This window comes from Bactrocera tryoni, chromosome 1, assembly GCF_016617805.1.
Source record: "Bactrocera tryoni isolate S06 chromosome 1, CSIRO_BtryS06_freeze2, whole genome shotgun sequence".
Taxonomy (NCBI): domain Eukaryota; kingdom Metazoa; phylum Arthropoda; class Insecta; order Diptera; family Tephritidae; genus Bactrocera; species Bactrocera tryoni.
This window is the reverse complement of record NC_052499.1, coordinates 4,187,985-4,206,878: the sequence shown is the minus strand read 5'-3', so window position 1 is coordinate 4,206,878 and position 18,894 is coordinate 4,187,985. Positions and strand designations below refer to the sequence as shown.

The window sequence follows — 18,894 nt, the reverse complement described above, 5'->3', positions numbered from 1 at the left end:
GAAATGTACAAAGCAGGGATGCTTCTGTGGAACCTAATTCCAAATACAATCAAAGAATGGAAAGTAGTTAAATCACTTTTATTAAAAATACGGATGCTAACGCTATCTGTAAATATTTTTTTAATTTAACTACCGAAAATCGCATGTCAAATCACACTGCGTTTTTTAACCTTTACAAGTAATTTTTTTCTTAATATATGCAAAACAAGAAACTTACGAACAATTTTAGTACAAAACGTTCCACACCGTTAAGAAAATATTTTTTTATAAACTTTCAACTAAATATATTTAAAATATAGTATAGTCCCGTCAAAAACAGCAACTTATTTTTCTGTAATATTTAGTTTATTGAGTTGTGTTAGGGTCTTCTTCCAAATTAAAAAGATTAGAAAGACAAGCCAAAAATGTGTTGAAGAAGAATTTTGGTGAAGAAATAAAAGTGAAAAAGTCGGATAGATATTCCAATATTTGTATTTATTTTGATTCAAATTGCATAGAGTGATTGAAATATTTTGAGTGTGAATTTCAAAATCGTGTTATTGCCATACTAAATGTAATTAAAATAAAATGTTTTCCAAAAAACGAGTTGAAACTTATTGAAAGTTCTTCAACACAAGATCTCAAAAAATAAATAATAAACGGTACGAATTTTTCGAAATTCACATAGAGCTCTATTCATACCCCAATTTTTAATAAAAAAAAATTATGAATGTTTTTATAATTATCGATATACGGGTAGAAAAAATATCGATTTCTTCTTTTTAACTTTTCTACATCACTACTATTATCCTCCTAAACGACACGTAAATAAAATTTGTGAAGAATTTTACAAATTTTTTAAAGAATTCTTGGTAAAAAATTAACGTCCTATTGGTGATAGAATGTCTACCAAAATTGATGCAAAAAATATAAACAATACAGCCTCTGAGAAAAACGACTGGGATCAAAATGATGATGATGACTGGGATGATTGGGGTGATGCCGAGGAGAATTTTGAGGATACACCCGGTTCCAATTTGTTGGAGGACAATGTTGCAAAAGGCAATATAAATGCAGAAAATAATAACTCATTGCATGCCACAAAGAAAACAGTTGAAGAAACTACACAAGATTTTAACAAGAACAAAGGGAAGGTAACAGAGGTAAGAAAAACGGAAAACATAATTACTACTACAACGCAAAAGCCAACCTCTGGATGGGGTGGTCTGTTTGGAGGCGTAGTTTCGTCCGTACTTTCTACTGCTTCTGAAGGCATTGGCAATATCACCTCAACAATGAGTCAAGGTCTTAATCAAGTAATTGGCGTGCCCGATCCAGAGGAACTAGCACGAATGCAAGCTGCCGAAACAGGAAAGCTACACAGTGAGTTAAAAGACGACGATAACCATGTCGAGCAAAAAGTTATAAACGATAACCAGCAGCATAGGGTTCAAGAACAACAAGAAGGAACGCCTTCCTTCGGATTGAATATCGTTAGTGGAGTGACGACTCTTGGGACGAAGGTACTCAACACGGGCTTGGATACACTTGAAGGAATCGGAAAAAAAACCATGCATATATTACAAGAAAATGATCCACTACTAATGAATAAGAGAAAATTACTTGGTTTAGAACAAGATAAACCAAATCTGAGTGAGGTTTGTACAACTTATCTTTTGTAATCTAAAAATAGTTTTGAAAGACACAAAAAATTTGTAACCTTTGGCAGGTACTTAAAGAAGCGAAAAAAGACGCTGATCATTTAGAAAATGCTTTGAAAGAGATGAAATTAGAAAAGTCACGCGAAATGCTGCGTTTCGATTTACTCTTCGAGAACAATTGCGGTCTTGTACACCTGGAAGCATTGGAAATACTTTCTAAAGAATCAGTGCTTAAGTTGCAAAAGTTGCAGGATGCAGTCAGTGGCAATGCGCTTAAAGAATTGCAAGAGACTATCACTGAAGTTAAAGAGCTGATGGAGTTGGAGGACTTAGAGGGCGAAAGTGATGGGGACTACGGCGTCGAAGAGTTAAATACACGTCTAATTAGCGCCATTGAAGATGCAGAACTGCAAATAAATTTCGATGATATAATAAGGTAGAACAATAACAAATTTTGTTGAGACTTAATTTGCGTATATCTTTTTACTTTTATTTTGTTTACAGCAATTGGAGACAAGCGTTGGAGTGGTTTAAATCAGCTCCAGTGAACGGTACACATGACACCGTACAGGAGACTTTTGCCAAATCTATTACAATGTTAGCTGAAGCTTGTGCCTTGCAAATAAATAAACTTCACAAAATCGCCGAGTTATTGTTGGTGAAAGAACATCACAGCACCGCCAATGAAGTTGATTGCATTGTACAACTGTGTAAGCAATTCACTATGCATTTGAATGGCCTGACAAATCGATTTGCCGCTACATTGACGGGCATTCAGTTAGACGCGCAAACAGAAACAGATGACATAATAAAAACGCGCATAAGCACGCTTTTCGCTGAAATGTTGGTGGCAATACAACAAATAGAGAAGGCGTTTCATTTGTTCTTACCGATTTTGCAAATTGGAGCGGTGTAAATAAAATGCAAGATTATAGCGTTTAGTAATTTGGGATGTCGTGATTATGTTGAAAATAATTTCTAAGTATTCTTATTTTATTTTTGTTTAATTGCCGCAATGGTCACTTGAGATTGTATTTAAAAGTGTATGCTGTTAAAATAAACAAATATTATTAATTAATATTGCACCATGTTGGCATTCCATAAATCATTTTGATTAGGTATATTGTCTGCGCCTTTATTTTTAAATTGACGCGATAATTTTGAAATAAAAGTCCTTTCTTGTTTATAAAACTATTAGTATTTTATTTTTTTCAACTCTTGTTTAAATAGCTACAATAAACAATTTTTTATTTGGTTTGCATTAATCAGAAGCAAACGCTATATATTTTGCAGGCAATTTACGTATTAACTTCTTTCATTAAGTCAAATTTGTTTATTTTCGATGACTTTTCAATCAACATATACATATGTATATTCTAACGAAGCGAACTGTTAACAATTCAATCATGTCAGCACGCTGTACACTGAAAGGTGCCCATGAGCAATAGTGTTGTTTCCAAGTAGCCGAAGATATAATACATAACATTTTCGAGTTTATTTTAAAATAATTTCACTACTAGCTAATATATGTTTTTTCTGAATATTAAAGACACCAAAAAACGTATGTCTTATACTTTCTTCCACAAAATAAATTTAATTGTGTAGTGGAAGAGGAATCGGCGCTGCATTTACGGGTCGACTTTTTACAGAACATTCAAAATCTAAGATCCGGCTTATTTTTCGCCATGTATCTATAAAAATAAAATTATTACCATTAGTAAAATATACTAATTAAAATTATTTTGTTTAATTTTATTATACTCACTTATCCAAAGTCTCCCAAAACGTCATTAAAACAGCACGATCTAAATGTCGCTTATTTTGCGAAAGGTTCAACAATGTCACCGACCACTTCGAAACGTTGGTATCCAGTTTTAGTTCACTGAAGCGTAAATGAAAAGCACAAACTGCAAGATGACGTACTTGTTAGTGTATACATTATATATTATAAATTATTTCTATTTGCATTGTGCTACTTACTTTTGGAGAAAATTTCCACAGGATTTCCATCCCAAGGCCAACCTTTAAACTGCCATGCGGGTCCCATTACGAATACTGCTACGACACGTTGCCAATCTTGGGCCGAAAGCTTTTGCGGGTTATCAATAACGCGATATGGTACAGTTTGATTGTTTCGTTTACGCTAAAGTTAAAAAAACAATAAAATTAAAATATAATTAAATGATTAGTATATGTTAGAAAATTACGAATAGTGCGTTTACTTGCACACATTTGCTCTGAACACTTACCTGCAGCAAGACTTCGTTGTCTCTTGCCCCACCTGCACGCTTTTTCTCTTCAGTTGAGATGAATTTCAGGTCTTGCAAAAGGTCCTTGGCATTGTACATGGTGATTAGACTGGTATTAGCGGAAGGTATAATAATGATAGGCGTGCGCGAAACTCGCTTCTGTGCCGATGGTGCCACTTGTCGAGCTTGAGCTGTAGGTAAAAGTTCCTTGGGGCGGCCAGCTATAAATATAATTAATTTAATAACAAAATTTTCTCAACTAAACGTGATTAGCTTACGTATTTGTGGTGGCATATTCGCCTTACGTTGCGCAAGTGAACCCTCAGTCACGGATTTCAGTGACATACCATGGTAAGTACCCAGTGTGTCGATTTTGAAGCCCTCCGTTTCTGAAAAAATTAATAAAAATTTAAACATAAGAAAAATTATATATGTACGCAAATACACAAATGCTTACCTTCTTTTTGTCTGTTGAAACGTTCCTGATCATAACGATTGTACTGCGTCAGCTGTGGTTGCGGTTTCGCAATACGTGCCGGTTCTGGCATCTTGATAGCTTGTTGCGCTGCTGGTCTATTTCGTCCTTCTTCACGCGCCTTTATGCCTTGCAATATAGCGAATATATTTTTAGCAAACATCTTTCCCGCACTCTGTAATATAGTGGTACGTGTTCGCCACTGACGCTCGCGGCTTATTATATGTTTCGTTGAATCTACATCGTAATCAAGTATGGCACGTAAATCTGTAGCCATCGCATCTTCATTGTCAGTGCGTTTAATGGTGGTACGTTTGTTGGCCAATCGTTTTGCTTTGATGGCAGCAATTTTTTCCACAGACATTGTTTCTGAGAGCGATTTGATATTGTCAATATTGACAGTGGTCTCCTTTTTGTTGACATCCCAACGTGCAGCCAGTTGTTCACGAACTTTTTGCACTTGGGTGTCTTCAAAGCGTGCCTTCTTTGCGAGTGAATCGCCTCCTGGTGCATCTCCATCTGCAGGCCGCTTGACTTGTGTGGGAATTTCAAGTGGTGCACTTTTGTCTATGCTGGCGCATGTTGAGTTCTCTCCATTAAGATAGGCAAGTAACTCTTTACGATCAGGACGATTAACAGCAGGTATATCTTCCGCCTGAAATTTGTTTTGACAAATTTTTAATCTTATCTTTTGAAAAAAAAAAAGAAAACGTAATAAAATGTTTTACTTACCGCACATTGTCGCACATACACCGAGTGCTGCAGCATAACATTTTTAAGTAGATATAGTAAACATTCCAACGTGTAATATTCGCGTGGTGCCCCTTTTTTGCCAGAACTAAAAATAAAATTCAGCATTTAATATTTAGAAAGACAGATTCCTATTGTAAATTGCTTACCCATATTTCAAATAGTTTGTTTTCACATTTTTTGGCCACGAAAATTCACCAAAGATTATTTGATTATCTCGTTCAATAATTTCTTTTTTGTTTATATTGTATTGCCGTAGGAGACTTAATGGATCCGCCATTGTTTAAATTAGCAAATTAATTCCGCAAATAACACTGCACTAAATACCGTTTCTATATTAGCCGCTTAACACGACTTTGCGTTATTTTAACTTGAAGTGTTATTTTATGAATGAAATATTATTTAATTTGCGTGGAATTTATACTTTACTGCTTGATGCGAAAACTTATTGACGTTTGATAAATATGTCATATAAACAGTGTTGTATAACGTTAAAGTACAGGGTTGCATTTTATAAAATTAAGCTCTGTTTCATGTTTATTTTGCGCATTTGCTTACTGACGTACCTAACTTAAAGTATTCAGCAACGCGTTTTTTACCGCTTAGCAGTAATGGAGCCGCTGCTTCACTAAATAATGCGTTATCATTACTTCAAATTCTCATTTAAACTCTAATATTAGTACAAAAAAAATTAAATGCAAAACAAACATATGTACAAGCGGTAAAAGTCGCGCGACAAGAAGTTTTTCAAAAAAATTATAATATCTTCGTTTTCTGCAACCAGCTTTACTTCTTACCGAGCTGTAAAAATAGAATTTTCCAACACTCAACGTTGCCGCCGCGGTTATTTCGGTATGCGCCATACAAAATCTATTGTCATGATGAATTTTTGAAAGTAATTTCCCGCCGCCGCTTTAAAACTTAATACCGAAATAACATAGCAAAGCACATAAACATGAAATATTATATGCTATTGTAAAGTTTACATGTAAAAAATTTATTTAGTAATTACAATCTTTTATTTCCTTTAGAAATTTTGCAAATAGCTCTAGTATTAATATAAGTGCACATTACTTCGAGATATTACTAGAATATTGTTAATATTTTAATTGTAATACGATTAATGAAAGAAATACCAAAAATGAATTAAGAATTTTTAGAAAGTAAATTCTATATAAATATTTTGTTTGATGTGAAAACACTGAGTAAGTAAAATTTTATATCGGCCGTTACCGCGCTCCTGCAGCCAACAATTATCCAACGCAACACAGCTCTGCATGAAATGCCAAGTTATCTCCAGTTTCTTGTGCTGGTTCCGTATTTGTAAAATTGGTCTTACAAAATAGTGCAAATGAAATAATAAATTTATAATTTATCGTTAAATATCTTCTGTATAAAACTGTGAATAGTAATGCAAGTGCTAATGGTGTGATAAAAAACGAAGTGTTAAATAATTATCCACAAAAGCAGTCATGGGGCAGACCGCTGGCAAAATCGGTAAGTCTGTCGAAAGGAATTCCAATTAGATTTGTATATATATTTAAGTCAATATCAACTGGACATTTTTATTTACAAAAAACAAATGCATTATTTGACTACATTATGTTTTATATGTAAATGTAGATGCATAACATGTAAATAAAATATAATATACAATTTTAGCAATCGGCAAAATAATGCTGATACCGCAGCTTCTTTGCTCTCGTCCATACATACATATGGATTGACATACATATGTTTAGTGACGTTTTTGTTGTTGTGTTCTTGATGTGAACATGTGTAATATTGTTTTGTTGCTCTACTAAATGCGGGGGTTGTTGCCTTCGATGTGTTTGTGATTGCATATTGGTATTTCCGCTTCCAGCAAATACGTATTTTCTATTGGAATGCGGCGACAATTTACATGTGGTATTTCTAAATTGGCTAGCATAATCACCTCTCCTAATCTGCACGTGTATACCGTTGCCTACATATAAAATGATATTCCGGAAACGTTCAGGAAGACCCTGTGTTTGCTACCTTATATCTATATAAAACACATTTCAAGTGTATTAGATATATACTATGTACATACATAAGTGAGATAATTTCCCCTTCCATGTCATACGAGTAGTATATAAGTACATACATACATACATACGTATGTACAAATGTATGTATGTATATGAAACAAAAGGACCCTTGACCTTCATTTAGCTCTTCGATGGCCTGCTACCCTCCAGAAGTTTGCTTTTTCAATATAAAAAAGTAGCCGTTTTAAAGGGAGCTGTGTACATATGTACATATATGTACATATATTTCGAACAAAAGATATTTATAAATAAAAATTCGCATGGTCCAAAATGCAAAATTATAAGTTCATGCCTAAAGTTATTATACAGACATGTTTGAAATAATGAAAATAATCAATGCTAACATAGAAATCCATGATTATAATTTTAAATGTATTTTATTCTTTTATTTCTGTATTTATATTTTTGCAACATGTTGGCCACCGAACGGTTTTTCGTATCACCTTAAACTAATCGACATACATAAGTAGGTATTTGTAGGGTTATGTAATAAATGATCCGTACGTCCGTCTCTCTCTGCAAGCTTTAAGCATTTCACCACTGCCACGCCCACAAAACGCAATTAAGGGAAAACCTATAAAGTGATATAACTAAGCACTAAACTAGAACGGCTTAGGGTGTCGCAGTAGCAAGAGGCACCTGTTGCCTAAAAATTAAAAAAAAGGTCTGGCCCCGCCCTAAAAAAGGTTTAAAGTATATACATACCTCCTAAACTACTTAAGCTACAAGAATTGATCGATGGGCGTGGCTCCTTCCACTTTTAGGTAGAATCACATATCTTGGGACCCGTCCGACAGATTTCAACCAAATGACTTTACTCCATTGATTGATTGGTGATGGTATGTGAAGTACCTTAATGAAGTCCAAGGAACATTTTATTAGTTTGTGGCATGTGTTGGTCAATACTACCCCCAACCCCGATATTCGATACGATATGATTTTCGTTTATCTAACAAACCTTAGGAAGAATATGTAAAAAAATCTTGAAGGATAAATCTGAGCAATGTACAAATTAATGCAATCAGCCTGTCTCTTTCTCTGCCCCAAACACCCCATACAATGATTTTTGTTTTTCCATCTGGCTTTAAATTACCTGAGCTTTGATGCTTTCGAGTTGTAAGAGTTGCACCCGAACTTAGCCCTTCCTTGTTTCCATTGATTTATATAGATTTTTTTTTTACTTATAATCCGCTGTTTTTTGCCTAATAATTGTCCAAAAATAATTAATTTAATATTTTTACTCTTTGCTATTGCGTTCGGGACTCAAAACTCCAGCAAATTGATAAAATAATAAGAAAATTATCCCGCGCAACTTTTGATAAAGTAAATTCTTAGTCGCCTTTTTAAGTTTTTCTAATTTGAGCGCGTATCCTTGCTGAGGCCAAAGATCATCGTTGAAATGCGCTTTTAGAACTCAGTGGTATTTTTTAATCAATATACTTCCGATTAAAATTCCACAAGCAAGATGCTTATCTGTAATGAACCGCCTATTCCATTGCAACTTTCACTAGCTTAACAAAAGCAAAACCTACTTTGAGATCATTTCTGAAACCTTCCACATGTATTTGGTTTCGCTAAATAAATAATATCCGGCTCCGTCGTCGCCAATCAAATTCCCTTCCGAATTGCGTTGTTTTTTTAATTTTTTTATTTTTACTTTCTTCCAGCAACTTCATTAGACCACCATTGCATATGAAGATAAATGGCAGAGAAGTGTAGCAAATTTGTATTTGTATAAGGTAAAACATATGCTACTGTGGCGACTGCTGTCGATGGAAGATAAATGCAATTTAAAATTCATAAAATATTAAATTTGTATGAGGGTGAAAATGTATGAATATGTTATACATGTATGTACATATGTACATACGTATATGCCTATTTAGGGGAAATGGCAAGCTGCCAAAAACACGCAGGACAACCTGGAGGAGCCGCTATTTTTGGGGGCACTCATGGGGTCGCACATTGTTTGTGTCCGTAAGAAGAGTGGCTGTGTTTATTTATACGCAGGATAACAGTTGTGTAGAGCCCAAGCATCTAACGTTACCATATGTCAAATACACAATTCTTCGAGTGCTGGTATTTTTGAATATTCGAAGGGAAATTCTAGCTTTCCGAAACATATGTCCTTACGGTGTAAATACACATAATTGTATGTATGATTTTAATGTTGTACCTATGTTTGTATGTTTATGCTGCAGCATCAATGAGTACCAAAACGAATTAAATACGAAATAATAGAAGAATAGAAAAACCAATATAAAAATCTAACGGCGCTGTGTGAAGTGTTTGTGGAAATTGTAAACGCCAATACGCAAATGTTAAATACACTGCAAAAACAACATACATATGTAGGTGCTTAATATGTTAGGAAGAATGTCTGCACACCCTCAAAGGCAAAGGTGTGTAGGTATGCCATCTTATATCTGCATACATACATATGTATGTACCTCGAACTCGCATATAATTGTGAAAAACCCCCTGCTCCCGACAGTCGACAAATCGAGTACACACCGTGGCGCACACATGTCGATTCTGTACGATTACTATGTGTGCATATGCGTGCGTATCAAATGATCGCTTGTCCTGGCGGTCAGCAGTGCTATCTAAATGTGCCGCTATGCGTAGCAGCCAATAGCTGTTCAACGCTTACCTGTATACCTTCGCTATCATTGCCGTTTCGCCCTTGCTTGAGTGCGAGCATTTTGTCGAGAAATGTGCGCAGGCGCATTTTACCTGAATTACTTGCCCTTACAGCATCCTGCGATATTTAATGTGCACTCAATTTTCCTCGCTTGCTTATCAGCTGTGTCCTGAGTTTGAAGAATTGTTGCTGTATGTGGCATTTGAAGCAAAGAGCAAGATTGAAAGGTGTTTTTTCTTTTTCTTCAACTTGCTTTTTTGTGTACACAAAATCAAAGTAATAAACTCGGTTATTTATGATGCCTTTTGATTTTAAGGATTTTTTTTATATTTAAAGCGCACAATGTTGCACTGTTTTCTTTTTTTGTGGCTGAATATATAGATTTTTTATATAATATTGTTTCGTAAGCATCATTTATTTATACTCTATGAGATATGAAACAGGTACTTTTTATTGTTAGTGTAGTTTATAATGTCGATTAACTGTCCCCTTTGGTTCTTGCATCAGCTACTGCATTATGCTGGTGCGTTATATACCTGTAGACATGTACATTTTATATACATATGTATATGTATATAAGTATATAACAGCTGTGATTGAAAAATTGGATCGCGAAAAGTACCAGAGCCGATATATCGACTCGCGCCTTGTTGCGGTTTACTCGCATTGCGGGAGAACTCTATCTCAAAATAAATTTGCAATGCGTTATAAATGATCTCATTTCATTACAAGATTTTAAAAAAAATATATTTTTTTGCTTGAACTCTTTGTGGACGATGTTTTTCCTATCCCTTGTAAAACTGCGAAATTCGGCCGTTTTTTTGGAATAGGCGAAATAGAAGAAATATATGTATATTTTATTCTTGAATGAATAAGTGATACGTGAGTTCAATATGATACCACTTTATCTCAGTACATTAAAACGATGTACAAGTATGTATGTATTTGGTAACAAGTTCTCTGTAACTTTCGCGGGAAAATTATTTTATTTGTAATCAACCACAGCTGATTCTCAAACTACTCTAGTTTTTATTTAGGAAGTTGCAAATATTTTGAAATTTCAGGTTAGAAATACTTTAGATACCAGAACATTTTTAGGTCCCTGTATGCTTTATACTATAGTTGAACCTCATACTTTCGAATTTCTTGGATAAGTTGTCGATAGCCGGTATACAGGGGTTTCCAAATAAGAGTGATATGATTTCTTTTAAAAGAGAAACACACTAATTGTGTAGTACAACCGATGCAATTAAGTTCTGAATATAACATCATTCAAATGGCATCCACAACTTCTTTTGCAGAATTCGATTAACCCACTTTTCCAGTACTTTTTCCACTAAATCAAGTCGTATGTCATGAAAAGCATGTTCAATATTGACTTCTAAAGCTGAAAAAGAGTCTGTTTTATTGCTAACGATAAATGGCTTCAAATAATCCCACAAGAAGTAGTCTTCTCCAAACTTTTCTCGTAATCTTGTTGTAACCAGATGTTCACAAAATCACCTTCTTCCAAATTGCGGCCATAAAAAGTTGGCTATCATCGATCTATAACTCTCCCCATTGGCAGTAACAGAATCATTTCGAAAGAAGTACGGACCGTTGATTCCACCAGACCAGAAACCACACCACTCAGATGAATGTGAGCCTCTTCGGAGGAAATGATTCTCCTAAAAACGACGTTTACGGTGGTCTAATGGCCAAAATCCTTTCTTAAAATCAGCCAGGTTATGGTTTGAGACAGTTCCAATTCTTGAGAACGTCTTGGAATCTACAAATTGCGGTCTTCAGCAACACTTGAACAATTTTGAACAATTCGACGAATAGCGAGCTCAGGTGGACCATTATTAAAATATTTTGATAATAAAATTGAATAACTTGTAAACGTTCTTCTGGACATATTAAAAATGGTCGAAACGACACTTAGAAATTATATCATCCTTATTGGAAAATCCAGTATTTCGCCAATTATTAGTATTAAATTTTAGAAGCCATACAACTTTTTTGGTGCTTTGTACACATTATCAAATTTTATGGAAATCTTTATCAATGAAATTGCCGAATATTTCCGCGGTCGGTTAATCTCTGTAACACATATGTACATATGATCGTAATCTACTACTGTGGGCAAAAAATAGTAAGACTTTTAAATTTAAATTTCGCCCGAAATCCCATTCGTCGAAATATTTTATTTTTAGGTTGGCATGGTAGGCAGTTGACATCTGTGCCAAATGTCACATCAAACTAATTATTAGTGTTTTGTATACGCTTGTCTCTCTGATAAAGTATATTCGCTGAAAATCATTTTGAAAGATCATTTGGACTTAAGAAAAGTGAAAGCATGATTTATTCCAAAATCACTAAAAATTTTTCGAAAAACATCGTCGCGTTAACGTTTTTGAAACAATGCTTGTCATGAAACATATTATTACTGGCCATGGGCCTTAGATCTATGCTTACGACCCGGAAACAGACGAGCAATCGACCGAATATCTAGGCAAAGCTGAGCCGATCCCTAAAAACTGCGTCAAAGCAGGTCAAAAATCAAGGTTATGTTGACAGTTTCCTTCGATTATTGAGGAAGTCTCCGGATTCCTTCCGGCATAAGTGTGTTGGACCTAGGGGAATTACTTTTGGGGGGAACGACATATATTTTGACGAATAAATTAAGAATTTTAAAATTATGAAAAAAGATACTATTTTTTGCTCATAGTAGTATACCGTTTTTCCTGCATATAAATGTATGCTTATAAAAATTACAAATTCTTAGAAATTTTGTTTCAATGTTATAATATTTATCTCTTTATTAATAAATGCTTCTATAAAATTGTTAGCTTCTTAACAATACCAATTATACTTTTATTCAGCGAAAAAACATATTGAAAGAAAGATTTAATGTCTACCTATTAATAAAAATTGAAAAATAATAGCAAGTTATAGCTTAAGCTACTAAAGCATACATATCAACCCATACAGATGCACAAAAGTTTATCAAAATTACTCGGAAATCGATTGATTGTTTTCTTTTGCGATAAGTAAGTATATGTAGCATATATGTAGATATGTATATGAGTACATATGATTTATTAGTTTTGTACATAGCAAACTGATTAATTAACTTATTTGCTAATGCTAAAAACTGTTGAACTCGATAATATCTATACATATTAATTTTTTTATGAATTTACAACAAGAATTATGAATGGTTATAAAGCAGTGATTATGCCGAAAAAAGAGTGCCTAAAAATGAATTTCTCTTCGCCTTCTTCTTCGATTCTCTCAATTGCCTTCCTATTGAGGCTCTTCTTAGGTGATATTTGACAACTGTGATAAACCACAGTATTTAAAATAATCCTAAATAAAAACTTTAAATTCGACTAAAATTTTTCCCCGGCAAAAAGAAGTCGCACAGTGCCAGACCTAGAAAACACAGTGATTGTAATGAAGGCGAAGGCGCGAGCCATCGCATTGTCATGAAGAAAAAGCATACTTTTCTTCGCCAAACGGCGAATTTTTTGTGAAGTCGAATAAACACTTTGGCATAGTGGAGCCCTGCAAACGTTTTGTCCATTTTCAGGTAGTTTATGTTGATTACTACTTTCGAATCCCAGAAAACGGTAGGTATCTCCTTTTCGGCCGTTGAAACAGTTTGGATATTCTTTGAAGCAGATTCACTGTTCCACTGTTTCGGTAGTTCCTTGGTATCAGTGGATCCAAGCTTCGTCGCAGATAATCCTTCGGGTTGCGCTTAAACTTCGTCAAAACTGCTAAATAGTCTTACGTTACGCTTCTTGTACGATGTAAGCTAACTGTTTTTGCATGCCCAATATTTATTGCAGTTTATGACCCAAGAAGTATTTTCAGATGCCTACCGTCTTTCTCGCACACCTTCAATCGGCGGTCTGCCAATTCAAGACCGTGGATTGTTGGCACAATATCAAAGCATGGCTTATAAAAACCGCCGTGACCACGTTGAAACTTTATAAACAAATTTTGATTAATTGCTTCGTCATCATAAAATAAGATATCCAAATAAAAATTAGAATTTGACGGTATCCGTAAATCTTCTCCTGCCGATACTGCGTCATCGGGCGTTGAGGCAAAGTACTTGTTATTTTTCAATATTTTAGTACACTGCTATAAAATGTTTAAGTCCGTTGGAAGGTGAGCACTAATAAAATACCAATTAGAGTTTGCATAATTTTGAAAAATAGATCCATTTAGAAGCGCTGAACCCGCTTTCGGTCTCATTTAGCGTATGCACACCACTTTTTCGTTGTCATTACCTCTGCAGACGCTGACAACTGCAAATATTTTCTGTCTGTCCATCGGTCCGCGTGTCCGTTCGCAATGCTCCTACTAGTTCCTGTAGCGGCGGCTGCTGCTGGGGGTTGCAATAATTACTAGCAAATGCAGATTGCAGCTGTTTTTCCTGCCTTCCTTCCGTCCTGTCTGTCTTTCCTTCCTGCATGACGGTTTGCAAAAAATGCCAACCACAAATACTCACACACACAAGCGTTCATTTAATGAAAACCATTTAGAGTTTTAATATCAAAGATGCAAAAACGAAAAAGAACAGAAATTGCAAGAAAAAAGCATGTGTCTCCGCTGCAGCTCGACTGCGTTGTACGTACGAGTGTGTGCGCATGTGGTTGCCAAAGATGACGGCGATGATGATGATGATGGAGATGACGATCGCTAGTTGGCAAATTGGGGATGGATGCAGCGTCAGCTGTTGTGCAAATAAAATATGAACTACACCAATGCATATGTTTGTATACATGTATGTATATGTCTAGGTGTATGTGTTGATGTGTTCATGAAAATGTTGTCAACAAAAGCACTTCAGGCTCGCACACGACCACCTTTAGAGCAGTCACGGTGCCCGGAAAGGGTAGCAAGACAAGGCGTACAACTTGCTGCATTGTCTGTGCCTTTGCGCCTTCGCTTGGCATGTGGCATTCATTTCTCATTTGCGTGCCACAACGCAGCAATGTAGTGAATGTCGTGCAATCGGCCGCTTCTTACCCCCATCAAAACCGGCATTTCATTCAAGCAGTCTGTTCGCTGGCACCACCGTCTGTCAGCTTGTCGCTGGCTTGCCGCTGCTGCGTGTAAACGTTGCTTGTAATCGTGTCAATTCCTTTAAATGCTTTTATTTACTCTTTTTTTCGAGTATTTGCAAATTCCAGGTGTAAATTTATCACCACAAACACACCAAAAAAAAGGTAGTCAAATAATGACAAAACTCTTTCGAAATAAAGAGTTTAAATATTGATTGCTCACCTCATCGCTTAGCAAAATATCAGCTTGCTGTCGGCTGTCGGTTTGTTTGACTTTTGATAAGCGAACAGATGTATGTATGTATGATGTACTGCTATATTTCCAATAAACGCACGCGTAAGGATTTTTGGCTATAATTTGAAGTGTGTCGAATTTTTTAGTGTAAAATACTGGAACAGTGTTATCAAGAATTACACTGTGAAACAGCAATTTTAAAGCTATATGATAGTAGCTTACATTTTAATAGCGATTAGTTAGCAATAGCGATTTCACTTGCGTTCCTCCATTGTACAAAGTTCCTGGTTAGATCGACCGTAGCACTGTTTTTAACTTTGATCTTTAAGGGTTTAGTGTGAGTGAAAATCGTCGAAAGTGTAACATGTTATTTTCTATATACCAGCCAGGCTGGAAGCGTGTATCGATTTAAGAAAATTTCGATTAATTAATTTTTTTTCGATCGAAAGCAATTATAGCTTTCACATTACCATTATTTTAGTACGATTTGTCTTTTGTTACGACAATTACTACTTTAGTGTCACTAAATTTTTTTCTACTTTGAATTCTCTTGAGGTCTGAGAACAGGGAAAAGTTGCTGGAGGCCAGACCCGAAGCCTATGGTGGCAATTTAAAGTTATTTTTAATGCACTTTCTTCATATGGACCGTTTTTCCGCGTTTTCGTCCATCAAATATTCAAATAACGCTATATAATAGTCCCCGTTGATGGGTTGTTGGATTTTCAAGTGGTCCTTATGGAAACTCTCAGCCTGCGCGTCACGTTTGTTCAATCGTATGAGGATCTCGAGTTCATTTCAGATCTTAGCGAGGCGTATTTATAATCTTGTTGATCCACACAAAACTGATAAGCCGTATGTAATACATATAGGAAGTATGTCATTCAGAGTCCAACATATGATAATTTGTGCGCTATTGTATTTTATATTCAAAATTCAAATATAATTATTTGTGTGATCTTTGTATGAAGATTTTATTTCTTGTTTTCTATTGTTAGTTAAGATTAATTTCTAAATATGATTTTTCTAAAATTGTGAAGAATGTGTTTCATTACAAAATTTAGAACATTTCAGGTCTTACTAACTAAAGGTGAGCTAAGTTCGGCTTGTCTGTCTGTCTATACATATGCGAACTAGTCCTTCAGTTTTTAAATATCACTCTGCATTTTTCACACGTCCTATTCTCCACAATAAGCTAGTAATTTGTAGGAAAGGCCGGCACTTTTTATTTGAGGAGATAACTTCATGAAATTTGGAATGGATTATTTTTCAAATCAACGGTACAATCCTCGAAGAAATTATTCAGATCGAACCACTGCAGCATATATGTACATATGTACATGTCATACCAACTGATCGAACAAAACCCTGTCCCTGTATGGAACATTTTTGCATTTTACGAAACATCTTCACGAACTTGGAAAGATTTGGAAACAACTGCGTTCTCCGAAGATTGTTCAGATCCGACTACCACAGCATATAGCTACAAATCGATCGAGCAAAATCAAGTTGATGTATGGATTTCTTTTGTATTTGTGAAGAATATTATAGCTTCGGGCAACCGAATTAAAATTTTTCTTCTTTTTATTTTTTTTTCAATATTGCCTTTCTGTAATTGAGTGTTTACATTGCCTTTCATTAATTTTTAGCTATTTTTTGACTAAATATATGAAATTCTGGTGAACTACTTATACATTATATTTACATACATACATATGTGTGCCTTTAAATGTACTATTAGCTCATATGTATGTCTACAATTTGTAGGTGTGTTGTTCTTGTGTATGCTCCTTTACTTCGTTCGTCCGTCGTTTCTTATTGCCTGAAGTCCATTTGCTCGCATGATATTTTGTGGTTGTTGTTTTATGCCGCTATGGAATACCTACTCCCACAAAATCTTTAAACATCTGCTTGGATTTCTTCCTGTGAATGTTTTATGTACTTGTATGTACCTATTACTGTAGAAAGGACAACGACACAACAGTTTGCATTAGTTTTATTTATATTTAAGAAACGTCATTGCATCCCTTAAAATCATATTTTTTTGATTTTTGTGATTACTTTGTAATTTCTGAGGAAAGGGTAAACTAGTGAAATTATTTTCAAATAAAATAGTTTTGATATTTTTCTGTTTCTCTAGCATAGTCTTACACAAATATAACTTAATACTTTCAAAACAAAAAAAAATGCAATAATGTAATGTAGAATATGTATGTAATTCAATAATTTCTTAAAAATTCCCATTTTTGGAGGAAATACTATAACCTATTTTTAACTTTGGCAAATTTTGCAGTTTTTAATACTCTACAAATAACTGTAGTTATTGGAACTCATCACTTAAGTGGAAAATATATAAAATACATTTTATTTAATAAATAATAAAATATATATTTGATGATATATTTTTTTATAAATAATAATATAAAAAATATTAAAAAAAAATATAAAAACATGTATGTATGAGAATTTGAAAATATTATAAAAATGTTTTCGTAAATATAAGAAAATATACTTTTCCTTAGGTAGATACTTAGATAGGGTGGATATCTGATGACATACCGACGTAAAGGCTTACGAGACTCATTATGAAAAAAAGTTTCCTTACAATGAGACTAAGTTTAACAATATATAGTACAACGATTTTTAAAATATTTTTTAACTAATTGTTCATTAATTAATGCATTGATTTTACTATTAAACATAACTAAGGACTATATACATATAAATTAAGCATTACAGCGGTTGGTACACCACAAGGTGTCGGCAGCAGTTATTTAAAGAAACTTATTTGACTTCCGAGCAAATAACTTTACTTTGAACAACCTTGAGCAATATGCATGACTCAATCAGCCATTGCAATTATTTACACGAAATACGGAAATTACCCAAAATTGCTATAGTCCGATTCCCACAAAATTAATAATACTCATCCTTGCGAAATCATTTTTCAATTTGCAAGAGTATTTCGCCTTCAATTATTTGTTTAGGAGTGCAACACACACAAAAACTAAAGCGGATAAATAAAAAAGCGTCAAAATGAAAAATGTACAATTTCAACGGCGGACTTTTTATGCCATTTTTCTTCTCTTTGAGCATAAATGCGCGCTCAATCGAAACGGAGTTATTCGCAATTGAATTTTTGCACCGGTGCACATCGCGTTTACGGTTGGGCGAGGAAGCAAAAGAGTCCACCACCACCATCATCATCAATACCACCAACACCAACACCAACAACAATCAACCACCAAACGCGAACACTGGCAACATATGAAGGTAAAAAGCAACAACAACAACAGCCACAAATCTAAGGCAGATAGTTGCACTGTGCAACTGTGAGTACGTACATATGCACATAAACAACAACAATTTAAACGTAAACGTGCAAACAGCTTGAGTGATTTGAGTCGGCGCGCAGGGCGAATGCAGAATAAACAGAAAATGTGTAAAAATAACGAAACAGCTGCAATTCTACCAGCGTATGAAGACGCCATCAACAATGAAACAACAAAAACACTACATGCATTGCATTGTTGCTGTGCCATCCAGGTTTGCCTGCCTGTGCGCATACAAGCGACAGCCAAAAAGCCAGCAGCAGTTAGTCACTCGGGCGTTTAGCCATAAAGTTGCCCGTACAAGCGCGCTAATAGTTTACAAACACAATCAAAGCGGGTCTACCTACTTGTGTATGTACGTGTGTGTGTGTCATCGCTCATATATTTAAAATTCTACTCGCAACTCGTTGTCGTACATTTGTTTATCTACTGTTTATCGC

At 34.8% G+C, this 18,894-nt stretch overlaps 3 protein-coding genes across 3 annotated transcripts in view; 2 read left to right on the top strand and 1 right to left on the bottom strand.

Annotated features, from left to right (window-relative positions):
* The first annotated feature begins 814 nt into the window (after positions 1-814).
* Positions 815-2,720, top strand: LOC120775599 (protein FAM114A2). Its single transcript, XM_040105841.1, has 3 exons — positions 815-1,637; positions 1,709-2,076; positions 2,145-2,720. Exons 1-3 carry the CDS (start codon positions 882-884, stop codon positions 2,554-2,556), a joined length of 1,536 nt encoding a protein of 511 aa, XP_039961775.1. The 5' UTR covers positions 815-881; the 3' UTR covers positions 2,557-2,720.
* A 163-nt stretch (positions 2,721-2,883) lies between these two features.
* On the bottom strand, positions 2,884-5,561 carry LOC120775591 (parafibromin). The gene is made up of 8 exons (XM_040105831.1): positions 5,264-5,561; positions 5,097-5,202; positions 4,347-5,019; positions 4,168-4,278; positions 3,890-4,110; positions 3,621-3,783; positions 3,406-3,547; positions 2,884-3,331 (listed from the first exon to the last, which is right to left on the bottom strand). Exons 1-8 carry the CDS (start codon positions 5,392-5,394, stop codon positions 3,295-3,297), a joined length of 1,584 nt encoding a protein of 527 aa, XP_039961765.1. The 5' UTR covers positions 5,395-5,561; the 3' UTR covers positions 2,884-3,294.
* Positions 5,562-6,405: 844 nt separating this feature from the next.
* LOC120780731 (protein neuralized) overlaps positions 6,406-18,894 on the top strand; it is a 39,038-nt gene continuing 26,549 nt past the window's right edge. The window contains exon 1 of the mRNA XM_040112998.1: positions 6,406-6,611. Within this exon, the coding sequence (XP_039968932.1) occupies positions 6,587-6,611 (25 nt within the window). The 5' untranslated portion in view covers positions 6,406-6,586. The remainder of the gene's footprint in view (positions 6,612-18,894) is intronic.